The sequence below is a fragment of the Crinia signifera genome, chromosome 3 (genome assembly GCF_055691185.1).
Source record: "Crinia signifera chromosome 3, ASM5569118v1, whole genome shotgun sequence".
In the NCBI taxonomy this organism is placed as follows: Eukaryota; Metazoa; Chordata; class Amphibia; order Anura; family Myobatrachidae; genus Crinia; species Crinia signifera.
The window spans coordinates 302,472,997-302,496,287 of record NC_139219.1 but is presented as its reverse complement, the minus strand read 5'-3'; the positions used below and the strand labels follow the sequence as shown (position 1 = coordinate 302,496,287).

At 44.9% G+C, this 23,291-nt stretch overlaps 1 protein-coding gene across 1 annotated transcript; it reads left to right on the top strand.

Moving 5' to 3' along the window:
* Window positions 1-5,096: 5,096 nt before the first annotated feature.
* On the top strand, window positions 5,097-22,104 carry NTSR2 (neurotensin receptor 2). The gene is made up of 4 exons (XM_083178558.1): window positions 5,097-5,869; window positions 10,670-10,955; window positions 20,316-20,406; window positions 21,399-22,104. Exons 1-4 carry the CDS (start codon window positions 5,222-5,224, stop codon window positions 21,589-21,591), a joined length of 1,218 nt encoding a protein of 405 aa, XP_083034684.1. The 5' UTR covers window positions 5,097-5,221; the 3' UTR covers window positions 21,592-22,104.
* The last annotated feature ends 1,187 nt before the right edge of the window (window positions 22,105-23,291 follow it).

The following is a 23,291-nucleotide window of genomic DNA, read 5'->3' as shown; positions in this document are numbered from 1 at the left end:
AAGATGGCGCTAAATATTACACCAGTGCAGCCCACCACAGGCCTTAAGACAGTGTAGATACAATAGTAGGGGTTAGTGCATATGGGCGCTTAAGTGATAAATCATTTAAATATAATTACAAATACAAACTGGAAATCCAACTGTCTGTCTGAGGTTCAGCAAATTTTGATATCAAGAATTTAACCTGATAAGACACAAACCATCGCAAAACACTATCCTCCACAAACACTGTGCGTCCAGATATCCCAGCCTAATGCATTTCGGACACTCCTGTCCTTCATCAGAGCCTCTGATGAAGGACAGGAGTGTCCGAAATGCATTAGGCAGGGCAGGGACACGCAGCATCCCCGCCGAGATACTGGGATGTGCGTGAGACACACGCGCATCCCAGTTCAGTGTAGCCCCTGTCTGCCGGCGCTCGCCAGCAGGGAGGGTCTGGAGAGCGCCGGCTAAGGATGGCAGAGGCTACATCTGTATGTATGTTGGTGTAGTTTGGTTTATGGCCTTGTGTGTATGTAAAAGTATTTTGTATTGAATATGGTAGAATACAGGTAACCAATGAAGTGACTGATAGTAGCTTTGCAGACGATGAACGTCTGGCTAGGAAGATTAGCCTTGCAGCTGCATTCATGGTGGACTGTAGTGGTGAAAGCCTGTATATGGGAACAGTGATGTGCGGTGATGGCTGTGAACAGAGAGCCACTGTCACAGCCACTACCGCACCCCCCTTACCCCTCCATGCCTGGCTGCCGCTAACATCCCCCCACCCCGTACCTGTCCGTCGCCCATGTAGTTTGGCCTAAACACATGTACATACTCACAGTTACATATTAGGGTTAATTTTTATTGTGGGGAGCCCATTAACGTACCAGTATATTTTTGAATTGGGGGGAGAAAATCGAAGTACTGGGAAAAAAAACCACTCAAGCATGGGGAGAATATACAAACTCCACACAATGAGGCAGATGTATTAAGCCTGGAGAAGAGATATAGTGGAGATAAAGTTAAAGGAGATAAAGCACCAGCCAATGAACTGTGTTTGCAACTGACAGTTGGGAGTGGATTGGCTGGTGCTGTATCTTTACTATCACCGCAACCTCCGAAATTGGTCGCAAACTGATTGGATAAAACAGCATCTGGGATAAGGCTGTGTCCATACTGGCATTTGAATTGCTTTTAATCTCAAACGTCTTCTGTTATTCCCAGATGATGAAATGCTATTTATTCTTCATATTTTATATAGGTGTAAGTAAAATGAGCATAAAGAAGCTAGCCATGCATTATTAATGTGCAATTTCCCATGGAATAATAAGGGGTCACCACGCGTTGCTAAGAAGTGGGCTGCAGCAGTAATTCTCTGCTCAATGCCCATTCCACAGTAACCAACATTTACCTGTTATATAAAGTGCCTTATCCATTGGTTGCAATTAGCAGAATTCCATTTCACACACCTATACAATGCCTCTGTCTGTATGAATGGATATTCCTTTATGTTAATCTGCACTTCAAACCAAAGAAAATAATGAGCTGAAATTGCCCAGTTTATAATACATTTACTGTATGTGCTGCTGCTCAGGTCCTCAGTACAGAGTATTAGAGTTCTCTCTCTATAGCAGGGGTGGCCGAACTGGTCCTCGAGATCTACCAACGGTCCACATTTTCCAGATCATGTAGCTGGTGCACAGCTGTAGTCATTACTAACGGTCACATTCCCCAGATCACCTAGCTGGTGCACAGCTGTAGTCATTACTAAGGTCACATTCCCCAGATCACCTAGCTGGTGCACAGCTGTAGTCATTACTAACAGTCACATTCCCCAGATCACCTAGCTGGTGCACAGCTGTAGTCATTACTAACGGTCACATTCCCCAGATCCCCTAGCTGGTGCACAGCTGTAGTCATTTCTAATTGTTACATTCCCCAGATCACCTAGCTGGTGCACAGCTGTAGTCATTACTAACTGTCACATTCCCCAAATCACCCAGCTACTGCACAGCTGTAGTCATTACTAACTGTCACATTCCCCAGATCACCTAGCTGGTACACAGCTATAGTCATTACTAACTGTCACATTCCCCAGATCACCCAGCTGGTGCACAGCTGTAGTCATTACTAACTGTCACATTCCCCAGATCCCCTAGCTGGTGCACAGCTGTAGTCATTACTAACGGTCACATTCCCCAGATCCCCTAGCTGCTGCACAGCTGTAGTCATTACTAACTGTCACATTCCCCAGATCACCTAGCTGGTACACAGCTGTAGTCATTACTAACTGTCACATTCCCCAGACCACCTAGCTGGTGCACAGCTGTAGTCATTACTAACTGTCACATTCCCCAGATCACCTGTCTGGTGCACAGCTGTAGTCATTACAAACTGTTACATTCCCCAGATCCCCTAGCTGGTGCACATCTGTAGTCATTACTAACTGTCACATTCCCCAGATCCCCTAGCTGGTGCACAGCTGTAGTCATTCCTAATTGTTACATTTCCCAGATCCCCTAGCTGGGGCACAGCTGTAGTCATTACTAACTGTCACATTCCCCAGATCACCTAGCTGGTGCACAGCTGTAGTCATTACTAACTGTCACATTCCCCAGATCATCTAGCTGGTGCACAGCTGTAGTCATTACTAACTGTCACGTTCCCCAGATCACCTAGCTGGTGCACAGCTGTAGTCATTACTGTCACATTCCCCAGATCACCTAGCTGGTGCACAGCTGTTGTCATTACTAACTGTCACATTCCCCAGATCACCTAGCTAATGCACAGCTGTAGTCATTACTAACTGTCACATTCCCAAGATCCCCTAGCTGCTGCACAGCTGTAGTCATTACTAACTGTCACATTCCCCAGATCACCTAGCTGGTACACAGCTGTAGTCATTACTAACTGTCACATTCCCCAGATCACCCAGCTGGTGCACAGCTGTAGTCATTACTAACTGTCACATTCCCCAGATCACCTAGCTGGTGCACAGCTGTAGTCATTACTAACTGTCACATTCCACAGATCCCCTAGCTGCTGCACAGCTGTAGTCATTACTAACTGTCACATTCCCCAGATCACCTAGCTGGTACACAGCTGTAGTCATTACTAACTGTCGCATTCCCCAGACCACCTAGCTGCTGCACAGCTGTAGTCATTACTAACTGTCACATTCCCCAGATTACCTGTCTGGTGCACAGCTGTAGTCATTACTAACTGTCACATTCCCCAGATCCCCTAGCTGGTGCACATCTGTAGTCATTACTAACTGTCACATTCCCCAGATCCCCTAGCTGGTGCACAGCTGTAGTCATTCCTAATTGTTACATTCCCCAGATCCCCTAGCTGGGGCACAGCTGTAGTCATTACTAACTGTCACATTCCCCAGATCACCTAGCTGGTGCACAGCTGTAGTCATTACTAACTGTCACATTCCCCAGATCACCTAGCTGGTGCACAGCTGTAGTCATTACTAACTGTCACATTCCCCAGATCACCTAGCTGGTGCACAGCTGTAGTCATTACTAACTGTCACATTCCCCAGATCACCTAGCTGGTGCACAGCTGTAGTCATTACTAACCGTCACATTCCCCAGATCACCTAGCTGGTGTACAGCTGTAGTCATTACTAACCGTCACATTCCCCAGATCACCTAGCTAATGCACAGCTGTAGTCATTACTAACTGTCACATTCCCCAGATCACCTAGCTGGTGCACAGCTGTAGTCATTACTAACCGTCACATTCCCCAGATCACCTAGCTGGTGCACAGCTGTAGTCATTACTAACTGTCACATTCCCCAGGTCACCTAGCTGGTGCACAGCTGTAGTCATTACTAATCGTCACATTCCCCAGATCACCTAGCTGGTGCACAGCTGTAGTCATTACTAACCGTCACATTCCCCAGATCACCTAGCTGGTGCACAGCTGTAGTCATTACTAACTGTCACATTTTCAAACCTGCTGCATTCATTCCTACTATAGATCCACAAGTTGCCTGAAAAACATGAACTGCTGGTAGATCTTGAGGTCAGGTTTGGCCACCCCTGCTCTATATAGTTGCCTAGGAATCTGTAGATTCTGCTGAGAAGAGCGAGTGATGGAGCGATTATATTTCATAATTACCATTCATTTTTATATCTATAGAGTAATTCACCGGTTATTACTATTTTTTTCCACTTATTATTACTATTACTATTCAATTATCCACTCATTACTATTTATTGATTGATTTATTCACTTATTATTACTTTTCATTCACTAGTTATTACTATTAATTCATTTGCTATTACTATTTATTCACCCACATTATTATTAGTATTAGTATTATTAGTATTATTGTTGTAATTAATAATACAAATAATAGTAATAATATTAATTGATTTATTCACTCATTATTACTATTCATACACTTATATATTACTACCAGTAAGTCGCTCAAAGAAAATGCTTCGAAAGCTAGTCTGCTACCTTGTGATTGCCTCTGTGTCTGTGCATGTGTGAGAGAGAAAGAGATGTAGTTTCACTCGCTGCCAACAGATGGCAGTGTTTTGGAGACACACACATGGATACTAGACATATATATAATTCACTAAATCATTCAATCATTATCGCTAATAAATTGTATACATGAATGAATTGATTCATTGATTCATTTATTCATTCATTCATTCATTATTACTATACAGTCATTCACTGGTTATTACTCTTCATTAATTATAACTTTTCAATTATTCACTCATTACTATTCATTAACTCATTATATTCATTAATTCCAATATTATTATTATTATTATTAATTCACTCATTATTGCTACTCAGGTATGTACTCACACAATATTATATTACTATTGATTAATTCACTAATTATTAGCATTAGTATTCATGCACTAACTCATTACTATTCTTTAATTGATTCATCATTATTACTTTCCTATTTCATTCATTTCATCATTCATTCCCTCCATTAGCATGAAGCTGGCAGACAGGACTGTCTCCGTTGGCACCGAGGTCCCCAGCAGGTACACCCAGTGCCATGAGTGTGAGTGTCTTAGCGGAGAGTAGCGCAGAGCTGGCAGTTCAGCACCATGGGCAGCGCACCAGGCACAGTGTGGGCACTGCAGGTACAGTCCCAGTGTACACGGTCAGGTGGCGTGAGTCACTTGCGGGAGTGTGCTACATGCACAAAGCCCCTCTGCATCTCCACTGTACCCTCAGTGTGGCAGCAGCAGCATGGCAGAGGAGATGCTGGCACCGGACAATCTCACAGGCTCCTCGGAAGTTCTCAATGCCACCAGGGACTCTTCCCACCCGCTGGGGGTGGACACCAGCCTGTCCTCCAAGGTGTTCATCACGGTGCTGTACATCCTCATCCTGCTGGTGGGCACCACGGGGAACGTGCTGACCATCTGGCTGGTGCTGAAGAGGTGCAGCCTGCAGAGCTGCCAGCAGGGCACGGTGCACTACCACCTGGTGAGCCTTGCCCTGTCTGACATCCTCATCCTGCTCATTAGCATCCCCATAGAGCTCTACAACTTCATCTGGTTCCACTACCCGTGGGTGTTCGGGGACGCCGGCTGCCGGAGCTACTACTTCCTGCGGGATGTCTGCTCCTATGCCACCGTGCTGAACATCGCCAGCCTGAGCTGCGAGCGCTACCTGGCCATCTGCCACCCCATCCGGGCCAAGATGCTCATGTCCCGGGGGAGGACCAAGAGGATCCTGTCTGCCATCTGGCTCTCGTCCTTCCTCTTCGCCCTGCCCATGGCATTTATCATGGGGGTGAGATACCAGAGCCTGAGCCAGGACGGAGAGTCTGATCCATCCTCACTGGTGTGCACCAGCCTGGTGTCTACTGCCACCCTGAAGGTCTTCATACAGGTAGCACAATGCCTGCTGGGATGGGGCATTATAATAATAATAATAATAATAATAACAATAACAATTACACATTATTATTATTATTATTATTATTACTATTATATTTATTATTGCTATTATAATGATCATTAATTTATTATTTTATTATTTTTATTTTATTATTATAATTCTTAGCATAATTATTAATTTATTATTATTTTTAATATTATTATTTTATTTATTTATTATTGTAATATTATTCTTGTTCTCATAATTATTATTAATATGTTATATTTTCATAATTATTATTTTGTTATTATTATTATTTTATTATTATTATTATTATTATTATTATTATTATTATTATTGCACTATTATTATTATTATTATTATTATTATTACTACTACTATATACTGTACATATAATTTCTCTCTGTTATTTCTTGCTCTCCTCTTTGCCACACCACTCTCCCCCCTTCTCCCTTTATTTTGTCCTCTCTCCCTTTTATCCCTTTCTCTATCCACTCCCTGCATGCTGCCCCCCCCCCCCCCCCATTCTTTCACCTCTCTGTTATTACTCTTTATTCCTACTGTATTGCAATAAATTAGCAGCATTCATCCAGCCTGTTACAGTGTTACCTACAGCAGTTGCACAGAGATGTTATATTATATATACAGCGTGATCATACCGATAATTACTCTCCTGTAAATCACAATCATATAAGTTATTTCTAGAAGGTGATTTTTGGTGATGGTCCCCTTTTCTCCCTTTATATTTAACCAAAATCTATAAATGTGGTACCATTTTTAAAGATGTTCTCCACTTCTGACGAATTGTTCGTTGAGAATGGCACGTTGTATTGTTTGTTTAAAAATCAAACTTAAAGATTCACTTTTGGCCCATTTGCATGCAAAATTCTCACACCGGCCACCTAGCCATGTATTATAACAATTATATTTCGAAGTCCAAGAAACTGAGCAATACATATTCCCAGCTTTTTACAGCCCTTTACACCGGGATGCGGTCATTTGGTCTACAGCATAATGGTCGACACCTTTAGGTCGACATGGGAAAAGGTCGGCATGGTTCTAGGTCGAAAGGTCATTAGTTTGACAGATCGTTAGTTCGACAGGTCATTAGTTCGACAATGTCAAAAGGTCGACATGGGGATTTTCACTGCTTTTTGAGCCAACATGTGCCGACAGGCGGTATTTCATGCCCTACCATCCACTAGGGCGTGGTGGGAGAATAAAATAGTGTGCCGAGCGTAGCGAGAGGATGTGGTGCACTTTAAACTGTGTCCATATTGACTGTGTTGACATTCAGGTAAAAAAACTGTGAAAAAACCCCATGTCGACCTTTTGACTGTTGACTTAGACATTGTCGAACTAATGAACTGTCGAACTAACGACCTGTCAAACTAATGACCTTTCGACCTAGAACCATGCCGACCTTTTCCCATGTCGACCCATGTCGTCATAGACATTGTCGAACTAATGATCTGTCAAACTAAGGACCTGTCAAACTAATGACCTTTCGACCTAGAATCATGTCGACATTTTCCCATGTTGACCTATACCCATGTCGACCTTTTCCCATGTTGACCTAATGTTGTCGACCTAATGACTATCGACCATCATGCTGTAGACCAAATGCTCCCAACCCTTCACACCATCCTCAGTACAGAAGTGTGTGTACATTGCTGTACATGATAACTTCATATACAGTATTACAGTGCCACCTTCCTTCCTAGTAATAGTACTGAGAGGGTGGATCTCCCTGGAGCTTTAGCCTTCAGCGTATCAGGGTGTCATACAATGGGCTGATTCACAGTTACGTGTATTGGGTTGTACAGGTGTAACTGTGATCTTTCTTTAACTATGCTCTAGACTCAGTATTTCCAGGATATCTGCCCATCATGTCGCAGTGACAGAGAATGCATTAAGTACAATGTATAGGGTGTATTATACTCAGATGTTTCTCTATGGACTCACCAAGTTCAAACTCTATACTAATCAATGGAAAAATAGAATGACAGTAGGTGCGTGGCGCAGTGCTGCCTGAGATCACTATCCCTGAAGATACACCTTTACTTCAACAATATAACATACAGAAAATTGGGATATATAATCAATGGCGCAAAAGAGATGATACTTAAGTTTCTTCGGTTCAGGCTTTTTTCCCCTCTCTTGTAAGATGTTATTCTCAGATGGGCAAGGTTCGCCAAATCAGGGTGTATTACGAGAAAAAAATACAGAAAATAAAGATTACAATTCAATATTGGTGTGTGTCCTTTATTATGAACACTCTAGAGAGTGGGTGCTCTAATTGTATAAAGGAACTGGGTCACTTCGGGCGTACCAGAACTCACTGGGTAAATGTTGGTTTCCCTCTTGTAAAGGTTTCTTTTATCCCAAAGGGGCTCAGTCTCAGTGTGGATATCTCTCCAGATATTTGTGAAACGATCAAAGGACTTTTCCAGCCGTGCTCATGAAAAAGAGAAATCAGTGTCTGAGACTCTTTCAGTAGTGAAAATAAGTATATGTGAGAGCTGTACAGAACACAGTGAGTTGTGACAGCATACCTCACTTACATAGGTGATTAAGAAAGAACATATGTAAAAGGTTTCTTTTCCTTAGATAGAGGAGAAGCGTACCCCTACTCACGATGTTATGAGGAGTTTTCAAACCTATAAAGGTTTCTTTCTCCCGTATGTTCTTTGTTAGTGCTCTGAGCAGTTATAATGTCCACTATTTCAGTGCTCCCAGGTGTATAGGAAATGTGGAAAAAAAGAATACCAATGTGGTTAAGATATGTTGAGAAGGTGATATTCCTGTCCCCTGTGATTGGCTGTTCATCACATAAATACAGGCTTTTCACTCTGCTCTGGCATATCTTGATAAAGGTCATTACGACCGAAATGCGTAGATCCTGCCAGAGGATAGTGAACAGCCACCACCTCGGATGTATGTATATCATGTTGTTTTAAAGATTGTTTTGGTTTTTTTAAAATATATTTTTTTGTTTTTTTCTGGATATTGTTTTTTCTTTGGATATTTCCTTATGTGTCCTCATGTCCTGCCCATGGGACTTATGTTAAGTGTTTTTATGGATTAAAATCTTTTTGGAATTTTCTACCTACATTGGCCTCCTGGTTTTACACAAAGCAGTATTGGGATATATCTATAAAGAAACCGCTACGGGCTTTGTGCCCCCATTTTAAGGGGTGAGTAAGGTACGCCATCAAACCTCAGGGTGATAACTCTATATGAAATATCACCTTCTCAACATATCTTAACCACATTGGTATTATTTTTTTCCACATTTCCTATACACCTGGGAGCACTGAAATAGTGGACATTATAACTGCTCAGAGCACTAACGAAGAACATACGGGAGAAAGAAACCTTTATAGGTTTGAAAACTCCTCATAACATCGTGAGTAGGGATACGCTTCTCCTCTATCTAAGGAAAAGAAACCTTTTACATATGTTCTTTCTTAATCACCTATGTAAGTGAGGTATGCTGTCACAACTCACTGTGTTCTGTACAGCTCTCACATATACTTATTTTCACTACTGAAAGAGAGTCTCAGACACTGATTTCTCTTTTTCATGAGCACGGCTGGAAAAGCCCTTTTGATCGTTTCACAAATATCTGGAGAGATATTCACACTGAGACTGAGCCCCTTCGGGATAAAAGAAACCTTTACAAGAGGGAAACCAACATTTACCCAGTGAGTTCTGGTACGCCTGAAGTGACCCAGTTTCTTTATACAATTAGAGCACCCACTCTCTAGAGTGTTCATAATAAAGGACACACCAATATTGAATTGTAATCTTTATTTTCTGTATTTTTTCACGTAATACACCCTGATTTGGCGAACCTTGCCCATCTGAGAATAACATCCTACAAGAGAGGGGAAAAAAAGCCTGAAACTAAGAAACTTAAGTATCATCTCTTTTGCGCCATTGATTATATATCCCAATTTTCTGTATAGTCTATACTAATCAAAGTGACTTGTCTCAATATACGAATACAGTGTAATGACAATTTTTGATTGACTGATTCAGTAGAGAAACTTGTGGGTGGTGAGCCCAGGTGCAAAAATATAATTTGCCCCCCCTCCATCCCAGCCCAAGCTCACTATGTAACATGGAAGTGGGTGAGGGAGAGGCAGGGGGAGGCAGCAGGTGACAGGGAGAGACAGTGGGTGACAGGAAGAGGGTGACGGGGCAGCAGTGGACCTTGTTGGGATTTTGACCGTCGGTCAATGGTTGTTGGTATTTTGACTGTCGGGATTTTGACTGCATCCCTTACGAGGGATATTTATTAATTATTGGTAATAATAAATTAAGATTTGTCAGTATGTATTCATATACATATAAAGGGACAGTAACTAGCGCCATCTGAAGATAACTTCGATGTGTGACGTAAAGTGATCATCACTGATGCGATTACTTTACTTTGCCCCCAGGGTGCTACTGCACTTGCAAAGCTATCAAACCAGTGCAAGCGGTCATTATCAGGGACACATCCCTGTCTGCAGCAGAACCCCAGTATTTCATCCTGGGGGTGCTTACATTTTGAAGGTATGCCCCCGAATCGTCCAGTTTTCAGCAACATAAGTGTAATAATTATGTCCCTACGCATCATAAGCTGAGATAATAATGATGCTTTATAGAGCAATCCCCTTTCTGGCTGCTGGCATGTTGTCAGTAAGTCTTACTCTCAGCATCACTTGGACCATCTTGTAGGCTAAAGAGAGTTACTAAAATATTTCTAACATTTGTTCTGCAAATATGTTTTTTCTTCTTCAGGTCAATGCATTTGTGTCTTTCGTCCTTCCAGTGACATTGATAGGTGGATTGAACTGTGTCACTGTGAGTCACCTGGAGTCTCTACGTTCCCGATCATGCTTAAGCCTGGAGTCCTCTTGCAAGAGCACCGGAGCTCCTAAGGAAATACACAAGACGCCAATGTCTCTTTCTTCTACCACCAGTCCATCTAAGATACCGGTGGTTGGAGCAATTGGGAAGAAAAACTTGATCGTGTCCAGTGATCCCAATCGCATACAGGCGCTACAGAACAGTATCTACATGCTCAGTTAAGACAATCATTTATCTCTGTTGTGTTGTGTTAATGTTGTACAAAGTTGTAGCTTAATGTACCAACATCACCAATGACTACATAGCTTGCAAAGGGCACTGCATTACATTGCAAACTGCCCAATAGTTTTGCAGTGATCCATAGATTACTACTGCAGCAGGTGGTGTAGACTGGTAATACTGTAGATGCCGTCTGCTGCATTAACAAGCAGCGATAGCTACTTCATACCTATACCCTTCCACAGCCTTCATATCACATATGTCCATGTATAAAGATATACAGCTCATGACTGATGGGTGCTACATCTTGCATTTCCTGTCTAACGCCATCTTCCACTCTAGATAGAATGTCTTCAGCAGAGGGCTCGTCAACTGACCTCTTGCCCACTCTCTAAAAAAAACATTAGTGGAATACTGTTACTCATTCAATTTATCCAATGAAAGTTTCTGGAGAGTAAACTTCAATCTACAATCTGAGTGTGAAAACTGGCTATCATTCCTTTGGACATGGCCAAACTAATACCCCTTTCACATCGCACCTAATAACCAGGTACAAGCTGGTTTCTTGCCAGTTCGACCAGGTAACTAGTGCGATGTGAAAGGGGTTACCGGTTACAGCTAACCGGCAGCAACACGGCAATCCGAAACAGATAAAAAGCAAAGTTTTTATTGATTTGTTGCCATGTTGCTGTGCAGTGTGAACAGGTTAAACGGGTCGAGCGATCAGTTTCCCGTACACACTAGGAGGAGGCAGTGCTTGGAGTAGCGCCAGCTGTAAGCACTGCCTCCTCCCCCACCCCCGATGACGCATCAACGCTCCAACGTGCCACCTCATGATGTCAGCAAACTGGGACTGAACCGTTTAAAAGTCCTGGTGCAACCCTGCATTTGTGGTCCGAAAGCGGTATTACAGATCGTTTTGCCACATTGGAGGCTCGTAAGAAATCCTCTGATAATGTTCACACCCAGTTTTGTTAAGCAATGTCCCATCAAAGAGTTTGCTTTCTGAAGACTCGCATATATGACTTGGATAATCATAGATGTTGCAATAATATCCATATCCTGGGCTTTGCTGAAGGCATTTCTTTATTTATTACCAGTTTCTTATATAGCGCACACATATACCGCAGCGCTTTACAGAGAATATTGGAACACTCACATCAGTCCCTGCCCCAGTGGAGCTTACAATCTATATTCCCTACCACATGTACAGGCACACACAGACATTCTAAGGTTAATTTTGTTAGGAGCCAATTAACCTACCAGTATATTTTTGGAATGTGGGAGGAAACCAGAGTACCCGGAGGAAACCCACGCAAGTATGGGGAGAATATACAAACTCCACACAGTTAGGGCCATGGTGGAATGTAACCCATGACCTCAGTGCTCTGGGTGTGACTGAGTCTCTGAATTTGTACACAAAGTGTTACGATGCAGCATCTGCCATTTTCCTATGCCAAGTTCATGTCCCGCCCTTTCGGACTCCGACAGGGGTAATAGCACCTGCCGCCTATACAATGCCGCCGTTTCCGACAGCATTGAAGGTGGATTTAACACGCCCACTTTTCACCACTCCACAGGTGGCCCGGGATTACAACTGTCGGAACCTTCCGACAGTCGGAATCCCACATTGAATACCCCCTCAGTCGCACACAGATATAATACATGTATACAACAAAAAATGACAAAGTAACTTCTCAAGCGCCAAAAAAGTCCCACAGCTGCTTGTCCTCAAACAATAGTACAACTGTATACTAGGCAAAAATTTAGAAAAAAAGGTACTTGTGTATTTTGGCGGCGCCCCCGATGTCCGTCGTACGACGAACAGATCGCATCGCATCGCATGCCATGCACCCGATGGCATGCGATGCGATGCGACGCGATTTTGACCCCCTATACGACCAAAAATCGTATAAGCACCCTAAAGGGTGCTTTTGAGCACCCAAATGGGTGCTTACAATGTTAAATGCACCCCCACGCCACCCCCCACTATAAACGTGAACCCGAAGCGTGGCGAGCGCAGCGAGCCCGCGAGGGGCGGCGGTACGCGTCCTACGACCTTTTCATACCCCCACTATCCACGTCGGCGTGGAGTTGAGAATAGAATAGTGTGGCGAGCGCAGCGAGCCACCGAGCCCGAAGCGTGGCGAGCGCAGCGAGCCCCGCGAGGGGACGCGGATACCTTCACAGGTAAACGCGTCCCCTCGCGGGCTTCACAGGTGTCCGTGGCGACGCGGACACCTGTGAAGCCCGCGAGGGGACGCGTTTACCTGTGAAGGTATCCGCGTCCCCTCGCGGGGCTCGCTGCGCTCGCCACGCTTCGGGCTCGGTGGCTCGCTGCGCTCGCCACACTATTCTATTCTCAACTCCACGCCGACGTGGATAGTGGGGGTATGAAAAGGTCGTAGGACGCGTACCGCCGCCCCTCGCGGGCTCGCTGCGCTCGCCACGCTTCGGGTTCACGTTTATAGTGGGGGGTGGCGTGGGGGTGCATTTAACATTGTAAGCACCCATTTGGGTGCTTAACATTGTATAAGCACCCATTAGGGTGCTTATACAATGTTTAATCGCATCGCATCGCATCGTATGGCATCGTATGCCATGTACAATGGCATACAATTTCAAAATTGTATGCCATCGTGCACTATCGTACGATATCGCGTCGCATCGCATACCATCGTATGTGTTATGGTATGCGATGCGATGGGCGCCGCCAAAATACACAAGTACCGAAAAAAATCAAACAAGATTTCTGAGGCTTTCCCACAGCGCTGGACCCTTGGTATCAGGGTAACCAGGATGATTCTTGTTTTTTTAAAATAAATGCAATCCACTCCTCCTTAAAAGTTCGCAAAAAAATTATTTAAAAAAACATGAAAAACTCCACATCTATAACAAAATGGCTTCCATATACCATAACAAATATACAGTACGTAAAAAAATATAGCAGGAAAATGTATAAAGCAGTTCTTTTGCACAACACGGTCACTGCCTCCTAGGGAAATTGGTGATTCTTGATGTAACAAACCAGACCTTTTCAGGGTAACTTGTGATTATGCAGAAAAAAAGCAAATAACTCATAGGGAAAGCTGTTATTCCCGGGTGTCTCCTATGGGGCTTTTAAACACAGTCTCACAGTCACCTCTCCAAAGGCTTGGAGCAGAGAATAGGGAAAAAAAGACCACTCTCACCCTTCCACTGTAAATACTGTTAGGGACTTCTCCTTGGATTGGGGACGTCACGGCCTCCCACGCTGCCACTGCGGTCGCCCGTGTGGCCCCTTTCCTCTGGATGCCATCTGCTCAGGGAAGATGTTATTCTCAGAGACTGCTCTGCCACTGTAGTCTCTGGATTCTCCTGCCTTCCAGTATCACTGACTCCACTTGCGGTAATGAACGCAGGAGCTGGAAGCAGGAGGCGCACAGCTGATTACAGCCGCCTGAGATCTAGTGCACCGGAGTGAGAGACGGACTGGTATTATTTCCAGCTCCTGCGTTCATTACCGCAAGTGGAGTCAGTGATACTGGAAGGCCCCAGCCCACCACCCCCAAAGTTGAATGTGTGCACCTGGTGCACAATCTGTTCCCTCGGCCTATGCACCAGACGTATGCACATACGCCAAACATCCCCGTGTGAACGAACGCTGGCTGCAAACGCACCAGAATAAGGTCCAATATTTGTTTCCTTTTTTGTAATATTAGCAAAATAGAAAAAAGCATAATTGTAAGCTACATCCATCTCCTCGTTAGTAATAATAGCCTTCCATTTCCAGTGGCAGCGTTCCTCACTGACTAGTGAAAGCTGCAGCCAGGCAACTGTCCATCTATTTATAGACCGATGAGGACTGATGTGTAGCATCTAATGGAATCATCCCCAGGAAAAGGTGGATAACCTCCCACACCCAAATCCCGTTAGTTAGCATTACAGCCTCACAGTGCTCAGGTAAGAGCCCGTTCCTTAACAATTCACTATTATGGGCCTGATTCTGATGATTGCTGGCCAACGGTCGGGATCTCGACTTCAGTACATCAACATCAAAATCCCAACTGTTCGACTTCCCGATAGTCGGGATCCTAACCAACGGGCTATTGTCACCATAGAGGGAGAATAGAGCCTGTGGCAAGCACAACAAGCCTGTCAGAGTACCAGCGGGCGATTAGCTGCCAATCCACCTGCTCGGCCACTGAGATAGAACCAGCTGATCAGGGCCAGAGCTGAGTCACATGACTTCCCTGAAAACGCCCACATTTTAGGTACCGCCCACATTTTAGGTACCGCCCGCAAATGCCGGATTCCTGATCAACTAGAACGGCTAATGATTTAAAAAAGATGTTGGATTTTATCTCAGGACGGCCTTGCACATTCGTTCTCAGACGGTACACATGCGAAGTCAATTGATAATCAGCCGGGCTGCAAATTTGCAGTCACATATGGCTTGCAGGAGCACCCAATCGGGAATACAGATCAGACCATAAAGTTTTTTTTTTGTTTTTTTTTAACAAATTCAACTACTAAATGTGGTGAAAAGGGTTACATATTTCTGCCCGGCTAAGCTTTTGCACAGTATATCATGTTGTATTTATTAGCTCGTATAGAAATATAGTTGTGTGACAAAAAATAAAAAATCAGTTTCCCGCGACTTGGCGTCATTGTGGCTTATAGGTTTTAAAATTGCCCTCTGATTTGTAGCAGTAATGTAAAGTGACGACCTCTCTTCATTTCCCAGCACTGGTGTTGCTTAAAGCACAAACAACATAAATAAAAGAGACGTCTATGTGCCCCATGTACCAGAGTGCATTCCGGTTACTCAGCACCTGTCTTTCATGCAATCATTTTTTTTTTCTCTGACTATCTGTGGAAATAACATATAATGACATACTGTAGATATAATTACATAAAGCCTTGGATTTTTTTTTTAAATGTTCTCCATGAAAGCCATCATTGTTATTGGGATGTTTTTGTTCCGGGTAAGCACGATATTAATGCTGAAATGCAGTTCGCCCTCTCTAAATCTCTGATATTTAATTTTGGGGCACTTGTCTATTTGAATGGAAATCGGCTACTGTGGAGTAGATGTATCTAGCTGTGGATGAGATGTATCTAGCTGTGGAGCTGTGGAGGAGATGTATCTAGCTGTGGAGCAGTGGAGGAGATGTATCTAGCTGTGGAGCTGTGGAGGAGATGTATCTATCTGTGGAGGTGATGTATCTAGCTGTGGAGGAGATGTATCTAGCTGTGGAGGAGATGTATCTAGCTGTGGAGCTGTGGAGGAGATGTATCTAGCTGTGGAGCTGTGGAGGAGATGTATCTAGCTGTGGAGCGGTGGAGGAGTTGTGTCTAGCTGTGGAGGAGATGTATCTAGCTGTGGAGGAGATGTATCTAGCTGTGGAGCGGTGGATGAGATGTATCTAGCTGTGGAGCAGTGGAGGAGATGTATCTAGCTGTGGAGCTGTGGAGGAGATGTATCTATCTGTGGAGGTGATGTATCTAGCTGTGGAGGAGATGTATCTAGCTGTGGAGGAGATGTATCTAGCTGTGGAGCTGTGGAGGAGATGTATCTAGCTGTGGAGCTGTGGAGGAGATGTATCTAGCTGTGGAGCGGTGGAGGAGTTGTGTCTAGCTGTGGAGGAGATGTATCTAGCTGTGGAGGAGATGTATCTAGCTGTGGAGCGGTGGATGAGATGTATCTAGCTGTGGAGCAGTGGAGGAGATGTATCTAGCTGTGGAGCTGTGGAGGAGATGTATCTATCTGTGGAGGAGATGTATCTAGCTGTGGAGGAGATGTATCTAGCTGTGGAGAATACTTGCTTCTTTTTTTTCTCCTCTCTGGGAGAAGCCCAGAAAGACCAGATACTTCATGTCGGGTGGGCGGGACGAGGCTGATGGCCATCGACCATTGATAATTCTAAATCATTGATGGTGTATGAGCTATTTCGAATACTTTCCTTTTGCCATCGATGGGGTAGAAGAAGATGGTTTCCCTCCGTCGATCGCAGAGAAGAACCAATGTTTTTCTTTGTTTTTTTTTTCGTTCAAGGTGACACTAAGCAACCCTGAAGCCCTGCCCTCACATTCCTATTGGCCCACAGGCCTGTCAGTCAAATAAAATGGATAACCATCGACAGCTATAACTATCGATGGTCATCTATCACATAGTTTGTTACTATTGGTGGCTGGTTGCAGTATTGCCATTGATGGCAACCATCAATGGTGACTGCAACGATAGCCATCCCTAGGCTGCCGTCCCCAAGCCCCACCCCCATGCCAATGTACTGCGGAAATTTGCAGATCTGCGGATTGGGGAAGAGGCTAAAATGACGCAAAATTATGCTATTCATGCCATTTTAGCCTCGCCCCCTCGCTGCGGACCGGCAAACTCCAGAATTTGTTGCAGCGGGGAAGCGCCCCTTTCCCGCTGCAACAAATACCTAATTGTGCAGGTCAGGGGGCTGCGGGGCCGATGCGGGAGACTTGCCAGGAGCTAGACCCAATTTATGGGAGGGAGCCTCTCTGTTATTCCGGGAGGGTAGGCATTTGTGGTGTGAAGAAAGAGATAAAGTATAGAATTTGTCCAAACAAACCAATCAGCTTCTGTCATTTATCTAAAACAGTCTCTGAAATGACAGAATATTGGTTCCTTTAAGCTAGGTACACACAGAGCAATATGATCGCTGAGCAGTATTGGCTTAATATTGCTCAACAATATATTGCTCTGAGATTATATTGCTCATGGTCCCGTTTTCATCAGCAACCAAAGATGGTGGCTGATAAAAATGAGACATTCTGCCGGGGGAAGCCGCTGGTTGGAGGAGTATGCTCCTCCGCCCAGCGGCCACCCCAGGGCTGGTCACGGGAGTGCACTCATGGCGACCATCGCCCCGTACACATGGGGATATGGTCGCTCATATTCCCGGTGGTTATGTCTGAAATCGCCCCGTGTGTATGGGGCTTTGAGGAACGTCTCTCCTTCATCTCCCTGCAAGGCTTGGTACAGCTCCCCTTCTGTGATTTCTGTACTAAAGATTAAACCCGACGTCTATATTCTTCTTATAAATAACTCATATATGGCAATGTCAGAGGTCCAGGATAGATGTATGAAAATAAATGACCCTTGTGATAGAGCCATCTCTGTTCTGTTGGGGGCTAACCGTACATTATTAGACTTTCATAGAATATGTACTTGCAGGAATTACATGTCACCTCTCAATCCGAGCTCCTGGTGAGGATAAATTGCTTCTATAAATGCACACCGTGCTCTGCGGTTCCAATTTACAGAGACTCATAGGAGAGTCTCTCAGACTCAGCTATAGGGAAGGTGCAGCTCCAGAAACTACATCCAGAAAACACGCTGAGAATCAGAAGGACGCAGCGACAATGCTTGTATTAACAGGAGTCAAAATAATCTATTTCCGTGAAATATTGGTATAGATTTGCACTTAGACAAATGTCAGTTCATTTATAAAACATTGACTTCATAAGAAAATTAAATTAAATTAAAAAAGTAAAAAAAAAAAAAGTTTTAGGGGGTTATTCTGGTTTATTCACAAGAATTCGCAGCCTTGCGAGTCCACCAAACTCACGCACTGAATGCCGGGTTGGCCGACCCCCCTCCTCACAGCGTGTGAATTTAAACTCATATGTAATGCTCTGAGCAATGGAAAGAAAAGGGGTGTGAAACCGCGCTTTCACCTATTAATATGCAACATTTAGAGGTAAAAATACATTTATTAAAAATACACTTGTTAAAATATAACACATATAAAAATGAATGGTACTATTGCTGATAATTAAAATGAAATATAGAGCCGTGATAGTCACCCAGTTTTCTCAAAGGTAAGAGTCTCAGTGTCCGTTCCTATGTATGCTTCCTGATATGTCCCAATGAAGCAGGCCGATGGTAGATTTTAGGAGTGATGTAATTCTCCAGCCTAGGGAGCCCCTGTTGGTGACGGGCTCGACCTGGTTTGTATTCTTCCAGCCAAGGGAGCCCCTGTTGTTATAGGGCTCAACCTGGTTTGTGGAGATGGTGTCCTGATAAATTACGGCTGCTGGGATATTTGATGAGGAAAGCTGGTCCGGTCACAAAGAAGTAGCTGAATCTGGGTGACAATGGTGGGTGTCAGGGCTCCAATACACCGACGTGTTTTGCTCTTAGAGCTTTTTCAAGGTGCTGTATAGTGTACCTAATATCAGCATTTATATACCCCAAGTATTAGGAGGAATAGATTACACCTGTGGCATGTAGGTAACAATTAATCGGGTAAATCTAAAAACTGGGAATCGGCTTCTATATTCTGAAATAGGAGACAGAGCTGTACTTGGTACTTATATTTTGATCAGAAAACGAGCAGTATAAATCATTAAAAACACAGTTTGTTATTCTTAGATGTTGAGGGTCCGTTTCCGGACTTCTGGTTTCATCATTTCTGGTATCTGTTGCGCACATGCGTTCCACTCGGGCGGGATATAGAGCACTGTACATCAGCTCTATAGTTAAAATGGCGTTGTCCGTACTTCCGGTTTCCGGAGACGGCATTTTTATACATCCCTAATGCGCTGAGTGTTCAGAGCTCTGAGCAACCTTACATATGCGTGCACCCTTGGGAAGAAATGGGCAAGCAGCTGACATCCGGTGATGTATTTTATTTCTGTGCAGGGTAAATACTGGCTGCATTATTTTTACACTGCAATTTAGATTTCAGATTCAACACACCCCACCCAAATGTAACTCTGTTATGTCAAACTACGCTCACTGCAACACCCTCCACTGCTCTAACCTGGCAGCCATAAAGAAGGCAAATATACAGATGGAGCGCCTCTCATTATTGCTGGCGCTCCGCCAGCGCCAGAATCTGGCGGAGAGGTGCCCCATCTGACTGAGACGCATGTGCGTCTCACACGCCTGCACGTCTCAGTTTCCCGTCTCGCTTCAGGGAGACGGACAGGGTTAGGGGGGTGCGGCAAGGTGGTGGGGACCCCGGACGACCGTCGGCAAGGTGGTGGGGACCTGGGGGGAGCCCCGTTTTAAGAGATGCGCGCGCGTACCCTTACGGCGGCTGGAGGGGGATTGCGGCTGGCGAATCTTTCGCCATCCCTGCAAGAGCGAGACCCGCTCCATCTGTAGGTAATAAGTAGTAAAATTCACCAACTGCCATTCCAAACTGACTCACTGGCAGTTGGTATTGCTACCCTATTTGAATGTTTGACTTTGCCCACCTCTGGAGCCACCACTGATATTAGCATTAGTGCATTTACCTGCTTATTACCCATTAGTAAAGCTGCGTTGGGGAACAGGTTTGGCCCATCAGAATACAGTACTTATACTTGTATTTCATAAAAATGTATATCCAATCCACAGGAGCTATAGTGATTGCCTATGTGGTGTGCTGGTTACCGTACCATGCAAGAAGACTCATGTTCTGCTACGTGCCGGATGAAGACTGGTCAGGGTAAGTGTCTTCTTTACTTGAACCAACCATATTTATTTACAACATAACTGTGGACCAATAGATTTTCCTGGTTATAATATTGATTGGTCATTTCCATGTGTTTTAACAGAGATCTTTCTGCCAAAAACCACAGACAGGTTCCAAACCATCATGCTTTAGTGTTGCCCTGGTCAAACATGGCTGCTTTGTATCAAGTGTTGGGACCATGCTTGGTCAGGAAAAAGGATTGGATAAAAACCAGAATGCCTCAGACCCCAGATAGACTCCCCACAGAGACCTCTGCCTAGGGTTACCCATAGACCTAAAATGTTTACAAACCATTAATGGTTTAATGCCACTATTAGATGTTGCAGTCGATGAGGGAGAACCTATTGCTCTTCACCATTGATGAAACAGAGTACCCTAATCATATCTTCTCCCCCTCAGTTGGTGCCAGGACACTGAACTGAGCCCTGCTCCCTTATGGTCCAGTATAGCCGCTCCAGTTTCAGAGTTGTCCATGAGCCAGTCAGTGAGAGAACAGTGATAATCATTGGTGAATTCATCAATAGTCATCCATTGGACAGCTGACAGCCATCAGTGGTCACTTGCCAGTTCATGATCGATGGTGAACACACCAATAGCCATCCCTACCTGAGCTTCCAATACACGTAACTTTCTGTCTTCATCAAGGGAGGTGTCCAGTCCAGGGAGGAGGAGCATCTCTCTAACAATTGTCCAGAGGGAGAAGGGGGAAGACGGCATCACAGCCTTTCTGAATGGGCCGGGGGGTGGGTAAAAGCCAGAACAGAGAACAGTCTGAACTTTAGAACATCAGACCAGCTCCCTGCAGCGACTTCCAGGGCTGTGTGACAGCTTTCATTTACATTGATATTGGTATGATACAAGCCATCATAGTAATAATTCTCCTTTCTCCTGGTCAGTATAGAATGCACTGAGCAACCATTGCAATCTATGTGCAATTTAATTCTTCTACTGCTTCCTTCCAATAGATTCCTGTACACGTTCTACCACTACTTCTACATGCTGACCAACACGCTGTTCTACGTCAGCTCTGCTGTGAATCCTGTCCTCTACAATGTGGTATCTTCCTCCTACCGCCAGCTGTTCCTAAAGATGGTCGGCTTGTCCTGCAGTACAGAGAGCTCTCCCTCTGTATCCAGCTCCTGCCGCTCTGGGCAGTAATGTGACTGAGAGCAACATTATCCATATCACTGCAGAATGGACAAGGACATAAGGACAAGGATAGCTAAGAGTCTCATCTATCAGCCCAACGCATCCAGAGCTCTTAGTTTCTACAAAAAATGTTTTATAATGTTACCCTTGTGATATGTAAGGTGGTACCTGGGGATGCAGTTGGCATCTAGATGGATTGCAGACCATCAGCTAGAAGACTGATGCCATAATCCTGATACTTGTTAATGCCAATGCCAGGGTTAGGGGTTGGAGGGTTAGGTTTTGGCTGAGGGAAGGTAGGGTTTGGGTTTGGCTGAGGGAAGGTAGGGTTAGGGTTTGGCTGTGGGAAGGTAGGGTTAGCGTTTGTCTGTGGGAAGGTAGAGTTAGGGTTTGGCTGTGGGAAGGTAGGGTTAGGGTTTGTCTGTGTGAAGGTAGGGTTAGGGTTTGTCTGTGGGAAGGTAGGGTTAGGGTTTGGCTGAGGGAAGGTAGAGTTAGGGTTTGGCTGTGGGAAGGTAGGGTTAGGGTTTGTCTGTGTGAAGGTAGGGTTAGGGTTTGGCTGAGGGAAGGTAGGGTTAGGGTTAGGCTGCGGGAAGGTAGGGTTAGGGTTTGGCTGTGGGAAGGTAGGGTTAGGGTTTGGCTGTGGGAAGGTAGGGTTAGGGTTTGGCTGTGGGAAGGTAGGGTTAGGGTTTGGCTAAGGGAAGGTAGGTTTAGGGTTTGGCTGAGAGATGGTAGGGTTAGGGTTTGGCTGTGGGAAGGTAGGGTTAGGGTTTGGCTAAGGGAAGGTAGGTTTAGGGTTTGGCTGAGGGAAGGTAGGGTTAGGGTTTGGCTGTGGGAAGGTAGGGTTAGGGTTTGGCTGTGTGAAGGTAGGGTTAGGGTTTGGCTGAGGGAAGGTAGTGTTAGGGTTTGGCTGAGGGAAGGTAGGGTTAGGGTTTGGCTGTGGGAAGGTAGGGTTAGGGTTTGGCTGTGGGAAGGTAGGGTTAGGGTTTGGCTGTGGGAAGGTAGGGTTAGGGTTTGGCTAACGGAAGGTAGGTTTAGGGTTTGGCTGAGGGAAGGTAGGGTTAGGGTTTGGCTGAGGGAAGGTAGGGTTAGGGTTTGGCTGAGGGAAGGTAGGGTTAGGTTTTGGCTGTGGGAAGGTAGGGTTAGGGTTTGGCTGTGGGAAAGTAGGGTTAGGGTTTGGCTGAGGGAAGGTAGGGTTAGGGTTTGGCTGCAGGAAAGTAGGGTTAGGGTTAGGCTGCGGGAAGGTAGGGTTAGGGTTTGGCTGTGGGAAGGTAGGGTTAGGGTTTGGCTAAGGGAAGGTAGGGTTAGGGTTTGGCTGAGGGAAGGTAGGGTTAGGGTTTGGCTGAGGGAAGGTAGGTTTAGGGTTTGGGTGAGGGAAGGTAGGGTTAGGGTTTGGCTGCAAGAAAGTAGGGTTAGGGTTTGGCTGTGGGAAGGTAGGGTTAGAGTTAGGCTGCGAGAAGGTAGGGTTAGGTTTTGGCTGTGGGAAGAAAGGTGTAGGGTTAGGGTTTGGCTGCAGGAATGTAGGGTTAGGCTGAGGTCAGGTAGGGTTCGGGTTTGGCTGAGGGAATAGACGGTTATGGCAGGCACAATACCAATGCCCATATTCCGTAGCCTGGGGCTATTTTGTAGGGGTGCGAACTTGGTCCCGTTTTCGACGGTGGGGGGTCTGCACTTGTGCATTTACAGGGGAACACCCAGCGTTTTATGAGCAT

Coding starts and splice junctions, on each gene's coding strand:
- NTSR2 (XM_083178558.1), top strand. CDS start 5,222: ATGGCAGAGGAGATGCTGGCACCGGACAATCTCACAGGCTCCTCGGAA. Junction 5,870..10,669: donor CCCTGAAGGTCTTCATACAG/GTAGCACAATGC, acceptor TTTCTTCTTCAG/GTCAATGCATTTGTGTCTTT. Junction 10,956..20,315: donor GAACAGTATCTACATGCTCA/GTTAAGACAATC, acceptor TCCAATCCACAG/GAGCTATAGTGATTGCCTAT.